Source organism: Beta vulgaris, chromosome 1 (genome assembly GCF_026745355.1).
Source record: "Beta vulgaris subsp. vulgaris cultivar EL10 chromosome 1, EL10.2, whole genome shotgun sequence".
Lineage (NCBI taxonomy): Eukaryota > Viridiplantae > Streptophyta > Magnoliopsida > Caryophyllales > Amaranthaceae > Beta > Beta vulgaris.
In genome coordinates, this window is record NC_079202.1 from 13594251 (window position 1) to 13616502 (window position 22252).

Consider the following 22252-nt stretch of genomic DNA (forward strand, 5'->3'; position numbering starts at 1 on the left):
CCAAGAAAACCCCACCCAAAAAGATTTTGGCCCAGAAAAAATCCGTCACGAAACCCACCACGAGATCGGCCCAGAAAAAACCGCCCGTGACTTCTCCTCGCCGTTCACCGATCTCTCCAACAACTTCCGCTGCTACACCTCCTGACGCCTCTCACTCTCGCAAACAGAAAGGCGCGAGTTCCGGTAAGCCCACATCTCCTTCTTCTAAACGGCCGAAAATTTCTACGGTCAAGATTCTGATCAGACGTGTTTTTCCGACCACTTGGTTATCACGGCCAGCATTTAAGTTTTTGTTGGATGAATTACGAACTCAAGGATGGGTTAAATTAATGGATTATAACGATGGGATTTATGAATCTGAGGTTAAACAATTTTATGAGAATTTGTCGGTGAGTGATGATTTGGTTTTATCCTCTTTTGTTAATAATTCTGTGATTACTTTAACCGTGGCTGAATTGGCTCAAATTTTGGGGGTCCCCTCTAGTGGATTTTCGGAATTACCGTACCAAACATGGCCATTTGTGTCAGGGGTTGACAACGCCACTATTAGTCGTACCTTGTCGGACCGCCCACTATCACAAGCCCAGATTTTTCCTACCTCCTTTCTCTCGGCCAAACACAAACTCCTTCGCAATTTGATTACTTTATCTATTCTTCCCAGGATTGAAAATAGAGGGGAGTGCCTAATAATGGACCAGGTACTTATGTGGTTGTTAACCAACGAGATACCGATTAGCCTTCCACACCTTATGATTCTCCATATGAAAAATTTGTCTATCACCTCTCAGTATCACCCATATGGTCTGTGGCTCACCAAGATATTTCAGGCTTTTGAGGTTATCACTCCAACCTCTAAGGTAGTCACCTGTAATGATGTTATGAGCGATGGGATGCTAAGTAGGATGGATTTATGTGTTATGGGTGGCGAGTTACTAAAGAAGGATTTTCCGGGGTTCACACCTAGGGAGGCATGTGTGTGGTGTTTGAAGATGGTGGAAGAGGTGCGTGACATGAAGAAACAGATGCAGCAGCTCTTGGCTCGTCAACGTGCTAGTGATACCCTTGCGGCACAGCGACATTGCCAGCTTATGTCTAAACCATAAACGCCTTGATCCTAGTTTTACTATGTCACTTTGTTATGCCTTGTAGTTTTTGGACAAACATGTGGTTTTTTTTATCAAACTGTTTTGATACTTTTGGATGATATTTTGGATTGTTGTGGAGATTGTGAGTTGGTGTTTGTTGTAGCACCAACATCACTAGCTTAAATTGTTGAGCTATTGGGTTATTTTAAACTATTCTGATTGTGTGCATGATTTTTTTGTCTTTTTGCACTTTTTGAGAATGCCAAAAGGGGGAAAAAAAAGCATATAATATTGACTTGTGTCATGATGATATCCTAGGTTATAATATGTGAATCGAATATAAAAATGAGCATGTGGGGACAAGTGAATAATTGAATGCTATTAATCTAATGTATATAGATGGATAATAAAGGGAATAAGAACAACGAATGACATGTGCATACTTTGAGGGGGAACAAAAGATAATAGCATATGCATACTTTGAGGGGGAACAAGTAATTATCTAACAATATTATATTTATGGTTTGTCATCATCAAAAAGGAGAAATTTGTTGTGCATGTACATGTTATGTTTTGATGATGAAAAGTAATATAATATGTTATAGTATGAAAGTATGTAACAGTTGCAACAGATGCATGAAGAAAGGAATTCATAAATGAAGACTTTGAGCAAAAGAAGAATCAAGAATGAAGTCCAAGTTTATATGTTCTTTAGAATAGTTACCTTGTATACAAATATAATATGCTTGAACAAAGTGATATGCTATGTGTCGAAATATAGATAATATAAAATTAGTATAATTATTATTTTATTAGAGTTAAGGAAATAAATAATTGTATTAATATCATATGACTATATAAAAAGGAAATTAGTTTTCGAAATAAGATAAAAGATTTTCATAAAAAATGTTTTAGAAAAGAATTTTATAAAAACGTGTTTTAGAAAAGAATTTGATAAAAACGTGTTTTATATAAACGTTTTCATAAAAACGTGTAAAACAGTTTTCTAAAAAGATTTTGGAAAATAATTTTTGATAAAAACATAAATTGAGTTGAAAAGATATATTTAAGGAAAACTTATCTTTTAAGAATTAAAGATAAAGATGAAAAAGGAATAAAGGTTTTTCTAAAAAGATAAAGTTTCATTCCTTAAATTAAGGAATAAAATAGAATATGCTTAAAAGATTCTTTACGAAGCTAAGCTATAAAAGGAACCAGAAACATAATCTCAAACTCACGTTTTTAGAGAGAAAAATCAAAAATATTAAGAGCTGAAAACTATTTCCTACGGCACTGAGCATAGCACTGAGTGAGTAAGATTCAAGTAACTATTATACAATTGTAATTGTCCTCTAATTGCTTGACTAAGAAGCACACGTTTGAGGATTACTTCTTTCTGTAATTTCACTATTATAGAGAGTTACAACTCTTAGAGTTAAGGGTTGATTGGCACTACTAGTGTTAGTAGTGGGGGAATCTTATTGTATCAAGAGGTTGATATTTTAGGGTTCAAAGAAATAAAGAGTTTTGTTTCGTGTGGACGTAGATCTCAGATGTGAGATTGAACCACGTTACATCTTGTGTATGCGTATCAAATCTCACAAACTTTTAGTTATTATTTGTAAAAACATAAATCAGCGATTTACAAGTGTTTGGCACAGTGCCATAAAAGAGATTTTGCGAAAATCGATTAGATTTCATCACTCAATTCAACCCCTCCCCCTTCTAAAGTGTCACCTTGTGTTCCAACAACAACACAACAATGTCGTACATTATAATTCTTTTTTTACAGTACAGTATAATACATATATGCTATATGTGTTGTATAATTAATACTCAACCCATAAGATCTTACAATCAATAAATTGAATATGATATTCCAAATTTCCAAAATTCTTCAAATCACAAAATAATTCAACTAATATTCATAATTCTAAACTTCTAAAAAAACTATTGTATATACATATCAATATTAATCTAAATGATAAACAAGATCAAATATAACCTATAGCCACATCCACATGATATAATTATCCAAATCCAAAAATATAATGTATGTCTAAAAGTGGATTAAGGTGAAAAAAATTAGGCGGAAAGTTAAAACTCATTCATCATTTGTGCTTCGTGTTGATCTCCGACTTATGTAATCCACAACTCCCTGAATTCATCAATTTTCTCCTGAGAATAGGTTGGACCAATGCTTGAGAGTACTACAATAAAGGTAATTACAAAATAGGTATTCATATATAAAACTTGAAAAGTAATTAAACTTTACGGTTTTTTCATCACCATATACCCCTGACAAATTTTTTTTTGCACCGTATACCCTTTCAACTTTCCAAATTCATCATATACCCCTCACATTTCGAAAGTTACATCAACTTACCCTTTTTACTAACGGTGTTAGACTTCCGTTAGTCATTAACCCCTAATTCCCTCTAACCCTAATCAACTAACCTAAATTAAACCCTAACCCTAACCCCCACTGCCACATCACCCCACCCCTTACCCCCACTACCACATCACCCCCTCACCTTACCCTCACTGCCACATCACCCCCTCACCACCACCACCTCCTCACCACCACCCCCTCCCCACTCCCCAGCAACCCCTCCCCACTCCCCTGACCCCCACTCACCCACCGGATTTTCGCACCTGACCCTACCCCCACGCTGACTGGATTTTCGCACCAACCCCACCCCACACCGAATTTTCGAACCTGACCCTACCCCCACCCTGACCGGATTTTCGCACCAACCCCACCCCACACCAGATTTTCGCACCTGACCCTTACCCCCACCCTGACCGGATTTTCGCACCTGACCCCTACCCCCACCCTGACCGGATTTTCGCCGACCCCACCCCACCAGATTCTCTGCTCTGAAACCGTTGCACAACCCCCACACCACCCTCGCACCACTCCTAAAACCCTCGCACCTCCCTTAAAAATCCTCGCACCTCCCCAAAAAATCCTCGCACTACCCCGAAAACCCTTTGCACCACCCCAAAAACCTCGCACCATCATCGTACCTCCCTGAAAAACATCGCACGATCCCTGATAAAAGCCAGATTTCAGCCCGAAAGCAATTTTGCGAGGGGGGGTGGGACTGTAGTGTGGGGTAACTGGAGTGGGGGGGTGGGAGTGGGACTGTAGTGGGGGTGGGAGTGGGCCTGCTACGGGGTGTCGGAAGGTAGAGGGGGCTGCAGTGATGTGGGCGGCGGAAGGGGGAGGGCGCGCCGCTGCGGGTGGCGGAGGAGGGGGCATCAGGGGTGGTGGGGAGGGGGACTGTAGTGGTGAGGGTGGGGTGGGGGTGGGGTGTGAGTGGGGGATGGGGTTAGGGTTAGGGTATTAGGGATAAATTATTAGGGTTAGGGTTAGGCTTAGGGTTAGATTTAGGTTAGTTAAGTAGGACTAGAAGGTGATTAGGGGTTAATGACTAACGGAGTTTAACGCCATTAGTCATTAAGGGTAACTGGATGTATTTTTTCAAAAGTGATGGGTATATAGTGAATTTCAAAAGTTGAAAGGGTATATGGTGCAAAAAAAAATTTATCAGGGGTATATGGTGAAAAAACCGTAAACTTTATAATTAATCATGCACAAATTAAAAGGAAACAAATGCAGGTGTCATAAATTTGTAGTAAATTTGTTGGTACATTAGTTGCTTTGTTGAGGAAATCTACTTTAAACTATGCTTAATTTTAAGAACTCTTTTTATCACAGTTGTAGCAAGATCATTCAGATATAAAATCCACACCCAAATAACGAAATAAAATCTACAAGCTGATGTTATACAACCCTTTACACCTTGGAAAATGTAGATTGCAAGTTGATACTACAAAAATGATCTAACATGATCTATGAAAATCAGTCTAAAATGATCTAGTCTACATCTACATTACTCAGACTCTTCAATTTACCTCAAGTACTGTTGTGGGATACTTGACATTCCGACATAGACGTGGACTTATTTTAGGCCAAAATCATGTGAAATTTTCACTGAAAACTTTTATCAGAGTTCGAGTAACATAGGCCTACATTTAGGAGAAAATGAGACAATAGATGTGATTATACATATCCTGTTAGAAAAAATTCTATTAGTGAACTTAGCTCACAAGATTTATGAGAGTTCATATTATTCTTCAGCATCAACTCTAATCTTTCAGGAAAAGAATTTTGTTGGATACTATGGCTGAAATTTTCTTTTCTCCCAACAGGCAGAGAAGAAGGTAGGGACTCTAAGACAACATATAAACAACAAAAATAGACTCACACTCTCTTTTATTTCTCACCATTTCATTTGGCACTTCATATATATATATATATATATATATATATATATATATATATATATTGAAGTCGACATTTCTGACCAACCGTACCATCAGAGCAGCCTTCATTGGAGTGGCAAGAACTCAAATGAGTATACAATTTCAGCTAAGTGAGGAATTAAAGGATGGAGAAGCAAAAAAAAAGGTTAGTTAATAAGGTTGCAATCAATGCTCGCTATGAAACTCAAAATTAAGTGCGTAGGGTAACATAACAAAAAGCAGGTCAAGCGTCACTTCAACACAGACCAAAATTCTAAACACAAGCATATTTTAAGAAGATAAAACCAAGTAAGGGTGCGTTCTGTTCAACTTAAAAAATTAAGTTTCAGGTTCAATAAGTTCAGATAAGTTTAGATAAGTTCAGATAAGTTGCAATAAGGTCTAATAAGTTCAATAAGTTCCAATAAGGTCTAATAAGGTCCAATAAGTTCCAATCAGGTGCAATAAGTTCCAATCAGGTGCAATAAGTTTCAATCAGGTCTAATAAGGTCCAATAAGTTCCAATCAGGTCTAATAAGGTCCAATAAGGTCCAAATAGTCAATGTTTAATAAACATTTGTATTATTGTCCACTATTTTGTTATTCATAATTTCATATCACTATTAGCGGATTATGTTATTATTAGAATTTTAATTAAAGTACCACAATGATTATATAGTATTATACTTGTATTAGTGTCTATTATTTTATTATTTATTTGTATTATGTCTATTATTTTATTATTTATTTATATTATGTCTATTATTTTATTATTCATATTACTATTAGCTGATTATGTTATTATTAGAATTTTTTATTAAAGAACCACAATGTATAGTATTATACTTGTATTATTGTCTATTATTTGATTATTCATATTGCTATTGAATAATATTATAATCCTGGTCAAATAATTAAGGTTAACAATAATAATAATAATAATTATAATTACAATATTTTGCAATTCGTCTTTAAATAACTAGAGATAACATGTTTTCGTTACTAATAACTATGAAAGATATAAATGTTATCAATTGATTGCTTCATTATCATCACTGGAGTATCTTTCTTTTGCTCATCTTAGATTAGTAACTACTAGTATTTTATAAAATTATTATTATTCCATAAAAAATTTTGAGGGGTAGTATTTACGTTAGTGGTAATATTTATGTTATTCATGGTCAATGTTTCTGTCTAATAAGGTCAAATAAGTTTCAATCAGGTTTAATAAGGTCTAATAAGTTTCAATCAGGTCCAATAAGGTCTAATAAGTTTCAATCAGGGTCAATAAGTTCCAATAAGGTCCAATAAGGTAAATCAGGTTCAATCGGGTCCAATAAGTTCCAATCAGGTTCAATCAGGTCCAATAAGTTGAATCAGGTCCAATCAGGTCCAATCAGGTTTAATAAGTTCCAATAAGTTCAGTTCAGGTTCAATAAGTTCAGTTCAGATAAGTTCCAATAAGTTCAGGTCCAATAAGTTGAATAGAACGCACCCTAAGTCAGGATACTAAAGTAGCATAAATACCCATTGCTTGGCTTGCAAGATCATGTACGTTCTAGCCACAGATAATATGGGGTACCCACTGAAGTTCTGTAACGTGAAAAACAGCCTAATATAAGAAATTAGGTCTTCAGTTAGAACAAATAGGTCTTGAACTTAAAAGTGTAGGCCTTGCTGCACAATATATGGAGCAAAACCACAATGTTAAATAGGTATACATGAGATTACCTTTATCTCTATAAATCTGTAAAGACACGGAGCACACGAAGGGAGCACAGCAAAGCAGGGAGATCTACATGAAAACAAAAAAAAAAAAATAACAAGGAAAAATTACATATATATAAAGCACATAATTTGCAATTTTAAGAACACTCGTGATGACAATCAAAGATATAAAGAATATAACTAAACAATACTAATGGTAATTAGAAGGGCAAACATGAAGAGAAAGTAACTAGGTACATAGATAATTAAATAGATCAATAATAATGTTGGGCAAGACTCCCCCCTACCCTCATGAAGGATTGCACAAATACACTTAAACAAAGGAGCTCTCTCACGTCTTGACTCACCAAATTAGACATAGTATACAAGCTCATCAATAGATATAGCATCATACTCTGAACTATTTAAGCTTAAGGTATACACAACTTTTCTCTTCAAAACTTTTTATAGAACCTTTTAGTATAATAAATACCTCGATCATAAGTACAAAAATACCAACATCATCATCTAACATCTTCCCAATAATGCAATAGTAGATAAAATTAGGCTAGTAGACTAAAAGATCTAGTAATTACAAATTTGTACTGAGAGTAAATAAAATTCAAACACACCAAGTAGGAAATTGGTGAACCCTAAACAATGAAAAGAACACAACGGAGCAATTGTAGTAGAGAAGTAATTAAAGAGACTATCTAACATTTTATTTTTGTTTCTATATATCAAATGTTGAAAACTTTCATTATCAATAACATAGAGCTTAAATTAATTTAGATGAGAAATCTCTAATAAGATTGTTGCAAAGAATATATAATAACAGTAAGATCACATATGACCATCAATGAGCTTAGTATTCTTTGAGCAAAATTGCCATAAAAGAAACTCACATTGTGCAATCTTATACGAAAAATCTTATTGGTTTATTGCTACAATAGCATCAACAAGAACATGGTCGAGAAAAAGCACAACAGTCGTCCTTTGAATACTACAAATAATGCATATTGTTTTTTTGGTCTTGTGTATAAACTTGCAGATTTTAGTATATTATGAGAAATGCAACCACTTAGCCATGTAAGGCAGAAGAACACTAACTTACTAAGCATAATAATTTTAGCACCTCTATACAAATATATCATAATGAAACATATTATAAATAATCACACTAAAAAAAAATCTAGATTTGATAATTAGGTTACATTAATTTAATAAACCAACATTGACTCATCATAGTTCCTCACATCATAAGCAAATTAACTAAAACTTAGGGGCAGGAGTGTAGGACGAGAAGAACAAAAAAGGCAAAGAAAACCTTGGCATTATAATCCTTGAAAAACCAACGAGTAATTTGATTTTCCAAATAAAGTTTGATGTCGAGTTGGCCGGTACTAAACTGATTAACATATTGTTCTTGAAATTGAAAACTCGAAAACCCTAAGAGTATGACCTCGTCTTTCAATATGGTACCATGGATCAAAATTGAAAGTAACTGAGATTGCTAATGAATTAAAGCCAATAAAATCAGTTGTTTAGGTAAACTATATCATCCCCAACATACAAAATAGAGTAAATAACAAAGGGAGTGCGTGAATCGTAATCCTGCCTAGATAAGCCTCCAAAACAGTTTGTACAAAAACTACATCTCAAAGGTGGATTTAAACCATACCTGATGCTTAGAATTGGAGGCCAGCAAAGGGAGTGCGTGAATCGTAAAATGAAAGCTGACATGGTGGGTGAACTTCGAGTCCCCACTTGTATTCCCAATGAAACCAGCTTCTTAGCTTCTTCTTCGCAACGTTCGTCGCGCGTTTCAGCAGATGTTCGCTGGCGTAGTAGACTCGGTTCTTCTCGAGACGGAAGCAGTAGCGACCCTGTCGTCATTTCTTGCTCGTCTAGGGTTTTGTATTGAATTGCAGGTTCTTCAAAACGGATATTCGCTCGTCGTCGGCTAATTGATTGTAAGCCGTAAGGTGTTGTTGATGCCGCCGATTTGGGGTTTTAAAATAAAAAGAAGGGGGGGGGGGGAGAGAAATTTAAAGTACCGCTGGAAAATGAAGAAGGTGTAAAGCTCAGTGACAAAGGGAAGAAATTCGAAGGCTTTAAAGATACGAAATAAAAGAGTAATCATACCTGTATTTAGTTGCCTGTAACAATGGTGGTCTTGACGCCTGTGAGAATAGTGGTGTTGCCGACAACAAGTACGGTGAAGTTGCCTTTAACAAAGTGAAGGATTGATAAACTGAATAGTTAGTGGGGTTTTAATTTTTTTTTTTTTGAAAGGTAGTGGGGTTTCAAACTAATTAGGGATTTGAGAAGCATTTAATTTTTTTTTATAAAAATAGCAAAGATAACAGTGTACGTGTGAAGGGAAAATAGGATATGAATAGGGGATAAAAGATAACGCCTAATTTATAAAGGGTTAAGTTTCTTCTTTTATATGGACTATTTTCAAACTTTAGATAACGCTTTTGTTAGTAAAATGTTAATTAGATTAAAGATAACAGTTATGATAATAATTGTTATTATAGATGTGTTATCTTTTTCTAGTTTTGTAGTAGTGCACCTTCGATCTCCTTTCTCGTCACTCTCTTACCTCCATCTTCCTTCGTTCTCTCTCCTGCATCTCTTTCTCCCTCTTCGATTTGTTTCACTCACCTTCAAGTTGTTGTGGAGGTGGAACAGATTTTGACCATGGGTGGTGGTGGGGGCAGTAGGAAGGTGTTTTGATGGTGGAAACACATTTTGACGGTGTTTTAATGGTGGTGGGTGATGGTGGAGGCAGTAGGAACTAGGAACGCCTTTGGTTCATTTTGGATTCGAATTTTGGGGGCAGTAGGAAGGTGTTTTGATGGTGGTGGTGTTTTGATGGTGCTGGTGGTGGCGTTTCGGTGGTGTGTGGTGCCTCGGTGGTGGTGGTGGTGGTGGCGGTAGTATGTGGTGACAACATTATGTGGTGGTGATACTTGGTGGTGGTTAATTACACTAAACACTTACCCTCACTTTTGTTAATTAACCCTTAATAAATTTTGCCTAGGAGACTGTGCAACTTGAATTGTTGCATTTAATTTGATACGTAGGAAGTATATAAGATGTTGTTGAGTTTGTTATTATATAAATTTTGATACCATTAATTGTTAATATATATATAAATTTAGATACTTAAGTATATTAATGGTCAAAATTGTGTGTTGACCCGTGTGAAAGTAGCAAAAGAACATGACCAAAATTAATACATAAATAATATAGTCAAAACATTTGCAATCATCAAACAAGAAAGAAATTATACAGAACTAATATATATAATTGATACTAAGCATAGCTTATTTTTAAATATTATGATACAAGAACTAGCAAGAGCATTCAATCACATTACGCCAAAGGTATTCTTTCTTCATTTGCTCAATTATAGCTCATTTTGCTTATTTAGAGGATATCAATTGATTAATAAGCAAAAAATAACCTTAAGTGTACATGTATACTTAATGTAAACCCATATATAATAAAAATTGTAAAAATTATGAACCATTCTAATATTAATTACTCCCTCCATTATAAAATATAGCTCTTGTTTCATTTTTATGGTCAAATATTTTACCAAATATTCTTATCAATATATATTAAAAAAAATACTTTTATGAGATCTTATTATATATGTTTAAATGTGTCATTTAATTATATCAATTTTTTATAATTTTTAAATTATTAATATATAACTAAACTAAAGATGTTAGATTGGTGCCTTGGTGGTTAAAGATATTGTTTGAGACCATGCGAAAAGAAAGGATAATTAATATTTTAAGATGGGAGAGTATAATCAATAATGCAATGCAAGATGTGGTGGCGTTCGAAGTCTTTAATGGGGTAGTTCATTACTTCTTTACTCAAAATTGCAGTTGATCTCTTATCCCAAAGAAATAAAAATAAGTTGCAGTTGATCGAGACACGTCAACCATCGAATTTCTTATGCTTGTGAAAGCTTCAAAGCATCTTGTTACTAATGAGACCAAACAGATAGTGATACAACCAAAACCGCCAAATTATTTAAAGCATCTTGTTACTAATGAGACCAAACAGATAGTGATACAACCAAAACCGCGAAATCATTTATTGTCAACATATCTATCAATTATCATCCATGATTACTTCTCCATGTTATATACACCGTTCGTATTTTATTAGTTTATCCGTATTTCTTTTAAGGATGTCCCTTATTAGTAGGAATGATAACGGGTCGGACTTGGACCGGATTATGCATAATCCGACTCCGACCCTACAGAAAGTCGGAATTTAAATCTGAGTCCGACTCCGACATCCGACCTTGAAAATCCGACTCCGACCCGACTTAAAATCCGTACATCCGACTCCGAGATCCGACCCAACTTAAAATCCGAACATCCGACTTTGAGACCCGACCCGACTTAAAATCCGGACATCCGACTTAAAATCCGAACATCCGACTCCGAACATGGTCCGACTTATTTTTCTTCCAATTCTTTTATAATAGAATAGTCTTCTATAATACAATAATTTAATCATTACAATTTATTCTAGTCATCATATAGAAATCTTATATAGTACAAATAATCTAATTATTACTATTATTTTTAACAATCATTTTTTCTATTGGAAAATCCTATATAATACAATTGGCTGAAAGTTGAAGTCATATTATACATAAATAATACATTAAATAAATAAGAAAAAAAGGATTGATTGACTCAAAGTCGAAGTCGGATTCGGATTATTTTATGAGATCCCACTCCGACCCTCCTCCGACTCGGAGTCGGATTTTTTAAACGGAGTCGGAGTCGGATTACTTTTTTGTCGGAGTCAACTCGGATTTTTTTTCCTTCGGATCGGAGCGGACTAGGGTCGGATTCGGACTGGATTGCCATCCCTACTTATTAGTTTACCCCTTTCTTTTTTTTTGCTGTTTTTGGAATGGACCACAAACTTTTCATCACACATACATTCAACTTTAATATAAAATAATAGTTTTTCTTTGTTTTTATGACCCACGACATTATTTCTCCTAAAATTCTGTGCAAAAGAAAGGGGTAAACTAATAGAGGATGGAGGAAGCGAAAAGAGTCAGTCAACTGAAACTGCCAGATATAAATGTATCAATCCTTATGATACCGTGAGTTGCATTATAGGGTGGAGTATATAAGAAATGTACCAGTTCTTCTCTTAGTTTTGTCGGCGCTATTCCCATTATAAATTTTCTCCTTCCTATACGTAAATGTAAAACTATTCTTTTTTTCTAAAACTAAAATAAAATAACGAAGCTCTCCATAAACTCACAAGTCAAAGATCACAAGTCTTCCAAATCATGTCCATATCAGTTGGGAAGCCTATTCATTGTAAAGGTAAATCTCATAATTTTTTTACAAGTTCATGATTTTGATCTCTCTTCTGACGTTAAACCCACCATTTTAATAATTCTGATGGATGAAACGATGCAGCTGCTGTAGCGAGAGAAGCAGGGAAACCGTTGGTAATAGAAGAAGTGATAGTAGCTCCACCAAGTGTTCATGAAGTTCGCGTAAAAATCCTCTGTACATCTCTTTGTCACAGCGATCTTACCTTGTGGAACTTAAACGTATTATAACTAGCATCTTTTTAATTGATTCTACTTTATATATAATTTTCATTTAACTACTCCGTCCGTCCCATAATATAGTGTTTGTTTCTTTTTTACACAATCTCCAAGACGTAACTTTGACTTTTAATATCTTTAATTTCATATTAATAAAAAATATAAAAAGTTGATATTATGAAACTACACAAATCTAACAAGATCTCATATGAAGATGTTTTTTTATATATACAAATGAGAATATTCCGTCAAAAATTTTAAAATTTAACCCACCAAAAATGAAGTAGGCATTATATTATGAGACGTAGGAAGTATATAGTATGTATCAAACTCTAATTATATTGTAATTTTTATTTAAGGAACCTCCTGGGTATTTTCCAAGGATATTGGGCCATGAAGCTGTTGGGTAACGTTTTCCATCATGCTTGATTTTATTTTTTCTTTTTTTTTGTTTGTTTGTTCGATCTTAATGTGAATGTATTCATTGTACCTTTTATCTTTCTTTCTTTTTTTTTTTCTTGGGTGAACCTGAGAAAGATGATAAGTTGTGCATTTATGGTAGCTTTTATCTTATGACTTCTAATTTTTTTTTCCAAATACAACTCTTTATTGTAGTCAATTTATTAATTTCAATTTATTCATTCCAAGTTTATCAATTGTAGCGTTAAATAAAAAAAAATTAAATTATAGTTCAAAACTTTAGCCTGAAAATGACGTCAAATATTTGACTAACTTAGAATTTTCAGTCCAAATTAACATGTTTGACTAAATTAACCATTTTAAGTTACAGCTCAGCCATTTTCAGGCAAAATTAGCATGAAAATCTCAAAGATATGCTTATTTATTTTCACATGGGACGTCATTTTTAAATTGATCTGGCCTGAAAATGGTATTGAGTTGTAACTTATAATGACTAATTAGTGAAATATGTTAAATTTGACCTAAAAATTCTAAGTTAGTTAAACATGTGAAGTCATTTTTAGGTTAATTTGGCCTGAAGATAGCTCTGTGTTTCAATTTAAATTTTTTTTGTTTAATTAAGACTACAATTAACAAAGTTGAAATGAAAAGTTATAATTAATAAAATGATCACCTTAAAAAGCTATATTTGGGGGAAAAATCCTTCTGACATATGACATAGAGTGGAATTTTCAAGGTTTTTTTATTGGTGGGGTGATTCTAGTGAAAGAATCTTGCTCACAATCAAGTGCTTTTATGTTTAATGATGTGTCATACTGGTACTAATGTACTGTATTTGACATTTAACCCAAAAAGAGTTGTACTCCTTTGACCAATTTATCTCTATTATATAAGCTAAGGGAGGAGGTGTGGTGTCCTTTTTTTGAAGTGACTGAAATACCCTTTAATAATTTAAAACAATATTTTTCTTTTTATAAAAAATTAAAAATTGAGATTCAATGAAACTTGCCATATGAATAGGTCAAAAATGGAATATGCAATACCATTAATAACTTGAAAAACTAGATTGACACAATCAATTCACGAAATTAATTAGAATCTTCAACCAGAAAAAGTTAGCAATATATGTGATAACATAATATTTCATATTTACAAAGTTCAAACAATATGGTTTATTAATATTTATAATTGTTAAAGAACTATACTAAAGTCGCTGAAAAGAAAATTATTAATTATCGACCAAATTTTACAGTGACAGTATTGAACAGTTAAAAACCATTCACCTTTAATTTTAAAAGATAATAACATCTACAAAAGAACATCAATAATTTACATCACTATAAAAAAAATTTAGATAAAATAAAAAATGTCCATTTGTATATAACTAAATAAGATTATCGACGCACGCATCGCGTGCATATGCAACTAGTACAAATATATTAAAAGGTGTGCGTGACAATGTATGTTACTCCAATAAATTTGTCCAATGTGTACATAAGTCATGTCAACTAACAAAAGTAAAATTAGCTTGCAACAAGTGACCTCTTGCTATTATACATGACACAATTACCATCTCAACCAACTTTTAATCATGCTCTAAGTGTTCACATTATTATATTTGTACCTTTCAAATCTTGAGTTTTCCTTAATATATTTTAGTGAGAATGGAAAATAATTAATGCATATCAAGTCGGAAACAGAATACCAACCCGGAGCAATGCCCGAGCCCAAATACTAGTTCTATTTATGAAAAAATGTCATAGAGGAAATTTTATAAGAAATAATATTTTATATGCACTTTTTTTTTGTGAGAAACAACCTTTTAATTTTTTTTTTAGCAATTAACAACCGTAATGATCGATGCCTTATAAATTGAAACAAATGGAGTAACTCATGTTTCAAATTATAAGGCATGTTCCAAATTATAAGTAACTCATGTAAAATTAAAACAGATGGAGTAACTCATTTTCATGATAAAATTTGTCATAGTAGTATCAATATATTAAGCAATTAAAACTTACATGTATTATATGCTTATAATTTAGACAAATTTCGATTTCAGATTATGAGTATCCTCCTAAAATTTCACTTGCTTGGCAAAATATACTTAGTACCCTTCTTTCTATCATCTGATCATTTTATATTTAGGCTTTAGCCCACCGTTAAATTAAAATAGACTACATGAGTTTTTCATGATCAGATATTTTATACTCCTTCTGTTTCACATTATAATGCACGGTTAATTTATTCATATTTAATCGAATTGACTTCTTTTAGGAAGAAAGCGCAAAGGTTAACTTATTAAAAATAACCATTATCATGTAAGATAGTAGTAGATTCCTTATACTTCAAACAATAAAATTCCTAGGAAGTAATACATAACTTGAGAATACGTTAATTATTTAATGATATTGTTAATAAACAAAATGAAAGATATTGATCAAAGCTTGTATATATAACAGACAATAAAATAGTGGGAGTAGAATATTTTCAGCTATTAATTTTACATATTGGTGAACAAGTGGCTTATGATAGTAATGAATTTAAATATAAGTATTTAAGAATGCCATGATGATATAACGCTATCCTCAAACATGTATTTTTCTTCTAAACTTTCATTGTCGCGTGATTACTTATATATCATCTATCTATATATATTAAAGGCGTGTATAAAAAAGAAATTATGCCACGTAACGCTATTCCTAGGGAGTTTTAGTTCATGAAATCCATGTATAGGATTTGATCTTGAGATCTCAAGTACATATATACTAAAGTCATAACCACTCAACTAAGTTGTATTTAGTGTTATTATCATAAAGTATTATGTTAATAAATGAAATTTTTTCTAACCCAGATGATCGATAACCCGAGCCTAGTAACTAGTTTTATTGTAATAAAATGTGAAAGGAGGGTACATTGGCTGTTCGAGTTGCATGGATTTGAATTTATGGGTTTGCTAGCTTAGTATGGCAACTGTATTATGTGTCCGAACAGTACTAATTTACAAAGTTATTCCTGGTAATGGTACTATAGGATAGTGGAGAGCGTAGGCGAGGATGTGAAGGAATTTGCTAAAGGAGATTTTGTAATGCCAGTATTTTTGGCAAATTGTGGGGAATGTGGTGACTGTAAACATAGGAAAAGCAACCTATGTTCAACGCTTCCATTCAAGTTGTCAAATCTGATGCCAAGAGATGAGACTGGCAGATTTACAAATACTAAAGGAGAAACCTTGTACCATACTTTGCATGTCTCGAGTTTTACTCAGTATACAGTTGTGGATGTTGCTCACTTAACCAAGATTGATCCACAAATACCACCTAATAGGGCTTGCCTTCTCAGTTGTGGTGTCTCCACAGGTAACTCCGTTCACTTTTCTAGCTTGTATAGCATCTTCATGTTATAGACAATGTTACAACTTACATGTACCCTGCTTCCCATATTAATCGATATAGTTTGACCGGCATAGACTTTAGGAGCTTCTACTAATTTGCTGAACTCCGCGCAAACTGTGATACCTGATACGCAAATAGTTACATGCAAGTGGTATACTTATGGTTGATCCTAAAAAAATTTTAGAGAATTGCATCCCGGCAGTAGTTTTTGTAGTACAACGAATTAGAAGGCAACAGAGATCTTACTTCTATATTATTAGTCGAACATTTAAGAAACATTTTTAGTAGTGACAAATAACAATCTATCGACGAGAATAATGGGTTCAGAAATTTGAGATTCCTTCTAAATCATTTTCAAGCCATAGTAAATACTACTATTCAGAAATGTCACTGAAACTGAAATAATTGACAAGATTATGTTTGCCTTGAAGTTCACCAAGAATATGATGGAGCAAATATTTTAGGACGATTAAAAAGAAAATATGAAGCAAAGATTTTGGGACGGTCAATAAGAAACATCATGAAGATGCAGTAGCCTCTTTGCTCCTGATCTCTAAGTAACGCTCTTGTCAAAGGCTACATCACAAGCATATTTATAAACTTTAACCATAATAGGTTTTTCAAGTTTTTTTTGTAGCATCTTTATTCCCTAGTAAGCAAAGCGGCAAAGCCCAAAGATCTATGAACAAGTGCATATGAAACAAGTCATCTCTATCTCAGTGGTAAAGGCTTCATTATGAAAAGATGCAAGTGAAACAAGTGTTGACAGCAATATTACCTGCAGGGGTTGGTGCTGCTTGGATAACGGCACAAGTAGAAGAAGGCTCAACAGTCGCTATATTTGGTCTAGGTGCAATTGGTTTAGCGGTATGCAACTCATTTCCCTCTATCTAACTAAATCAGGAATTGATTTGTTCTTGTTGCTTTCATAAAGGTTGCAGAGGGAGCAAGAATTTGTGGAGCTACTAGAATCATTGGTGTTGATGTTAATGCTTCTAAATTTGAAATAGGTAACTTCCGTCTTTGGCATTCCATGTCTGTTTAGCATCAAATATCCTACTAATCTTCTGTCTCCGAATTTTTTGATCTGATATTATGTACTTGAGCTTCTAAGGTAGTTTCGCTTATCTCATGCTCTTTTCTGCAGGAAAAAAGTTTGGAGTTACAGACTTTGTCAATCCTATGGATAATGCAACTAAATCAACTAGTGAGGTCTTAGCTTGATCCTCTTTCCCTACCTAGTTAATGCTTGCAGTTTCTCTGATTGTTCTCGCTTTGTTTAGATTCTTGATTTAGCTACCTAATTCTTATTGATCGGTCATAAAAAAAGTTAAAGGCATTAGTGTTAAATATCACCAAAATATTGCTTGAAGATTGATCACTTAAGAAACTAATGTCTTCCTGACATCAAACTCTTATGCTGAGCAGATTATTAATGAGATGACAGATGGGGGTGCAGACTACTGCTTCGAGTGCGTGGGCATGGCATCGTTGGTGGAAGAAGCTTTCGCCTGCTGCCGAAAGGTCTTTCTCTTTGTTTAACCGATTTATTTGCAAACTTATGATAGGCTTAAGCTCAACTAAGCAAACACAATCAAACTAAACAAAAGCCAATTTGACATTAGCCAAACCCCTAGTACCCACTACTAACCCATGTTACTCGAACTCCTCTTTTCATAGTTACGTCACAAATTCTTGTTTTGCATCCTTAAACATTTTAACCTGGCTTTCTCTAGACAACTGCTCTTCATTTTAGACCAAATTATGCAATTTTCCAACATAAAAGTAAAATCTGACACTTGGACGCATAAACTTGTATTAAATGAGTACTCGATTCCAAGTAATATATAGCTTGTCATTAGTACTCATGTCTTCTAAGCATTTTTTGTGCTATTGATGAAGTCTGATGTTCTTGCCATGAGTGCCGCAGGGTTGGGGAAAGACAGTTGTCTTAGGAGTCGATAGGCCTATGTCCAAGTTGAGCCTTAGCTCCCACGACGTGCTACACAATGGGAAGACCCTTACAGGTTCTCTGTTTGGAGGTCTCAAAGCCAAATCTGACATCTCCACTCTAGTTAAATGGTACTTAGATAAGGTATTGCAAACCAATTCTTTCTCTCATCGTCTACTTTTTTATAAAACAGCTGGTTTTATCTTACAATTCATATATTACCATATCCAAGTTTTTGTTTATGGATTTTGAATCTCACACTTGTACTTCTGCTATATCATAACTTGTACCAGAAACTACAACTCGATGAGTTTGTAACTCACGAGATGAAGTTTGAGGACATCAACAAGGCCTTTGAGTTGCTCCTTGAAGGAAAGTCTCTTCGATGCGTGTTGTGGATGCATACATGATGAGGAATAAGATCTCAATATCAAAATGAAAATTTCTGTATACATACCGTGAGCTTAGTGAATAATATGAAATTGTAAACCTTTCATTTCTCAAGTGCTTGTTTTATTTGACTTCATTTTTTATAATATGGGAAAAGTCCCTATAAAAAGGAGATTGGATTTGTGCAACATGAAATCTTCTTTTTTAGTTTTGCAGTATACTTCATATCTTTCGATCTTGTAGCCCAATGTCACATATGATGGTCACTTAATACCAAAATCCAAATATTTTGTGACACGCTTTTTAGCAGTTGGACCTTTTGTTGAACTACAATGTGACACTTAAGAAAGGAGGGTTGAATTGAGTGTCAAAATCTAATTGATTTTGCAAAAACACTCTTATGGTACAATGCCTTACATTGTGTTATTCACCCGTTAACTCTCCGATTGATGTTTTTTCTCGAACTAAATTGTATCAAAACACGAAAAGAATGAAATCAAATTATAAGACACGTGAATTTAACCTGGTTTAATCTCACCTCTGATATCTACGTCCACACAAACTACTCTTTTATTATGTGAATCTTAAAATACCAAACTCTTGATACACTCCCCACTACTAACTCTAGTAGTGCTCTCAAACACTTAACTCTAAGTGTTGCTACTCTCTATAATGTGAGAACTACAGAAAGAATGATCATTACAGTCGTTGTTTAGAAACCTAAACTTACTGGAACTCTGTGTCAGACACTGTGCTTTGGGAATCCATTTTCAGCTCTCAAAATTTATCAAAAACCAAATCTGAAAACGTGAGTTGTTCTTCTATTTTCAATCCCTTATATAACTTATCAAGTGAATAAAAATTATTCTCCATGTTATGATTATCATCTTGAATAATTTTTATTACTAAAATAAGGGATAAAATCTTTTCCTTTCCAAAATAAAATTTTATCTTTTATAAAAACTGATTTTTTTTTCTTTCCTTATAAGATAAGGATTCCTCCATATCTTATGTCAACTATTAATCATATTGTAAATCAATTTTTATCCTAGAATCTTTATCAAAATCTTTTTCTTTAAAAATCAAATTTTCTTAAAACTCTTCTTGTTCTTTTTTCGAAAATCTTTATCCAAAATCTTTTTTCTTAACAATCAGATTTTTTAAAACTCCTTTTTTTTTTCGAAAATGTTTTTAAAGAAACGGTTTCTGTATGTAAAATCAATTTTTAAAAAACTCTTTATCCGAAAATCTTTATAAAAATATTTTCCTTTCAAAACTAATTTTTGAAATTAGAAACTCCTTTTTTATATAGAAACATGAAATTAATATAATTACATATTTTCTTAACTGATGAAAATAGTTAATATCCTAATTTATATTTCTAGTTTAGCTCAAAATTTTAATAAGTTAATTACATTGCATAAACATGACTAAGAATATAACTAGACTTAAGCTTCCATATCTTCAAGTTATTGAGCTTTCATGAACATCCAATCTTGATAGCTTTCTTAGATCATTGTTACATACATACATGTTATAGCACAAAGTGTTTACCATCATCGAAATAACATTGACTTAGAGTCACAACACCTTTGTTAAGTTTCAATCAAGTGATCTCGTGTTATTGTTTCCTTGTTAACATTAATTTGAAAAGGAATATATTGAACATAAATGATAGTCCTAATCTGAATCCAAGAAGATATATAATATCCTAATATTATATCTAACAATAGCAACCATAGAACGGTATTCGGCCTCAGTAGAGGAAGGAGAAACCGTAGGTTGCTTTTTAGTTTTCCAAGAAATTGGAGAATTGCTCAGCAGAACAAACCATCCACTCAGAGGATAAGAAGTAATAGGACAACTAGCCCAATCGGAATCACACCACCACCCCAGGAGAAGATCACTATCAGAACAGAACAAAACACCTTGCCTGTGATTTTTTTTTTCCAATAACAAACTACAAAAAGTGCAGCCTCCAAATGCAATACACCACTTTTGGTGCCTACATGAACTGTGACAAAATATGTACAACATATGCCAAATCTAAACGACTCAGCGTACCGCCAAATATATCAATCGTCCCATGAGGCGACAATAGCATTCAACATCATCAAACAAGGGGCGAACAACAATGGCAAGCTAATGATTCTACTCCATATGAACTCTGCAGGTTTAGCTCCTAATAATCGGTCCGAAAATAATATCTAAGGCGTATTTTCTCGTACTCATAAAAATTCTCTAGGGACTACAAGCTACCTCCAAGCCTAGTTAGGTAATGTTTCAGAATCTCCAAATCTTTTATTTTGAAATATTTGCCTAGATAATTATTGAAGTTCAATAAACCCTTTTTAAAGTGTTCCCTACAATAATCATATCATCCAAATATATAAAAACATTTAGCGTACCAAAGACCCTTGGTCCAATGGCATGAATTCCTATCTCACACATTTGAGACCATAGTTCAAATCTTGTGGAAGCAAATTTCAATATTGTTGGGGAGGGGGGTGTTTGGGACTTGTTGGGCCTTTGGGTGAGTGACCCTGTGCGAGGGTAGCACAAAGGAATCTTGCCACGTGATTCCCGAAAGGGGACCCAAAAAAATATCAAAAAAGAACATTTAGCTTAATGTTCATTCTACTAAATGTAAATGATGAATAATAAGAGTAGGACTGCTTAAACCCATAACTTTTAAGCGCAACTGCCAATTTTACAAACCAATATCGGGTTGCATTGTTTAAACCATACAATAAATTTTGGATTTTTTCACCAAATACCCCTGACAAATCGAAAAATTCACAGTATACCCTCAATGTTTCAACAATTCACCATATACCCCTGACATTTGAATTTTGTGCACCAAATACCCTTTTTTAACGTCCGTTATTTCTCCGTTAGCCTTTATTTACAAGATTACCCTTATTTAGTATTAAGTGTTTTGGCGGCAGTTTGTCAGGTGCTGGACACGTAATCCTCTAGCAGTTTATGCAACCAAAAATTTAGGGCCCTTCATCTTCTTCTCTCCCTAAACATTGTTCATCACAAATCAAGGAAAAACCCTAGAATTAACCCACTAAAAACGATTTTCGCGAGTGAATTTCTTCGACAACTGAACTCGAGGACACATTTGTTTTGAAGAGCAACTTAGAGGAAGCATTTTCGGAAGTTTTGCGGTGGTTAAAATTCAAAATTTTGAACAAAATTCGAACTCAGGTAAGTTAAAAATTTGTTCGCAATTTGTTTAGGGTTGATTTTTGGGTTTATGCGTTTGTTTGGTATACACTAAAGTAAGAATTTTGCTTAAATTTGAATTTTTTTGTTGTTCGATTTTTTGTGCATGTGTTAGGATGGTAGCTGTGTGGTTGTTGTTGCATTATGG

General features: G+C 33.8%; 1 protein-coding gene across 1 annotated transcript; it reads left to right on the top strand.

Annotated features, from left to right (window-relative positions):
* Window positions 1-12276: 12276 nt before the first annotated feature.
* LOC104883598 (alcohol dehydrogenase-like 7) lies at window positions 12277-19061 on the top strand. Its single transcript, XM_010668139.2, has 10 exons — window positions 12277-12487; window positions 12584-12720; window positions 13077-13123; window positions 16171-16496; window positions 17317-17399; window positions 17467-17542; window positions 17680-17744; window positions 17961-18056; window positions 18463-18627; window positions 18777-19061. Exons 1-10 carry the CDS (start codon window positions 12451-12453, stop codon window positions 18891-18893), a joined length of 1149 nt encoding a protein of 382 aa, XP_010666441.1. The 5' UTR covers window positions 12277-12450; the 3' UTR covers window positions 18894-19061.
* Window positions 19062-22252: the final 3191 nt, after the last annotated feature.

Excerpts from the sequence above, each read along its gene's own strand:
- LOC104883598 (XM_010668139.2), top strand. The coding sequence starts at position 12,451 with ATGTCCATATCAGTTGGGAAGCCTATTCATTGTAAAG. Across the intron at positions 17,400-17,466 it reads TAGGTGCAATTGGTTTAGCG|GTTGCAGAGGGAGCAAGAAT; the intron begins GTATGCAACTCA and ends GCTTTCATAAAG. Across the intron at positions 17,745-17,960 it reads CAACTAAATCAACTAGTGAG|ATTATTAATGAGATGACAGA; the intron begins GTCTTAGCTTGA and ends TATGCTGAGCAG.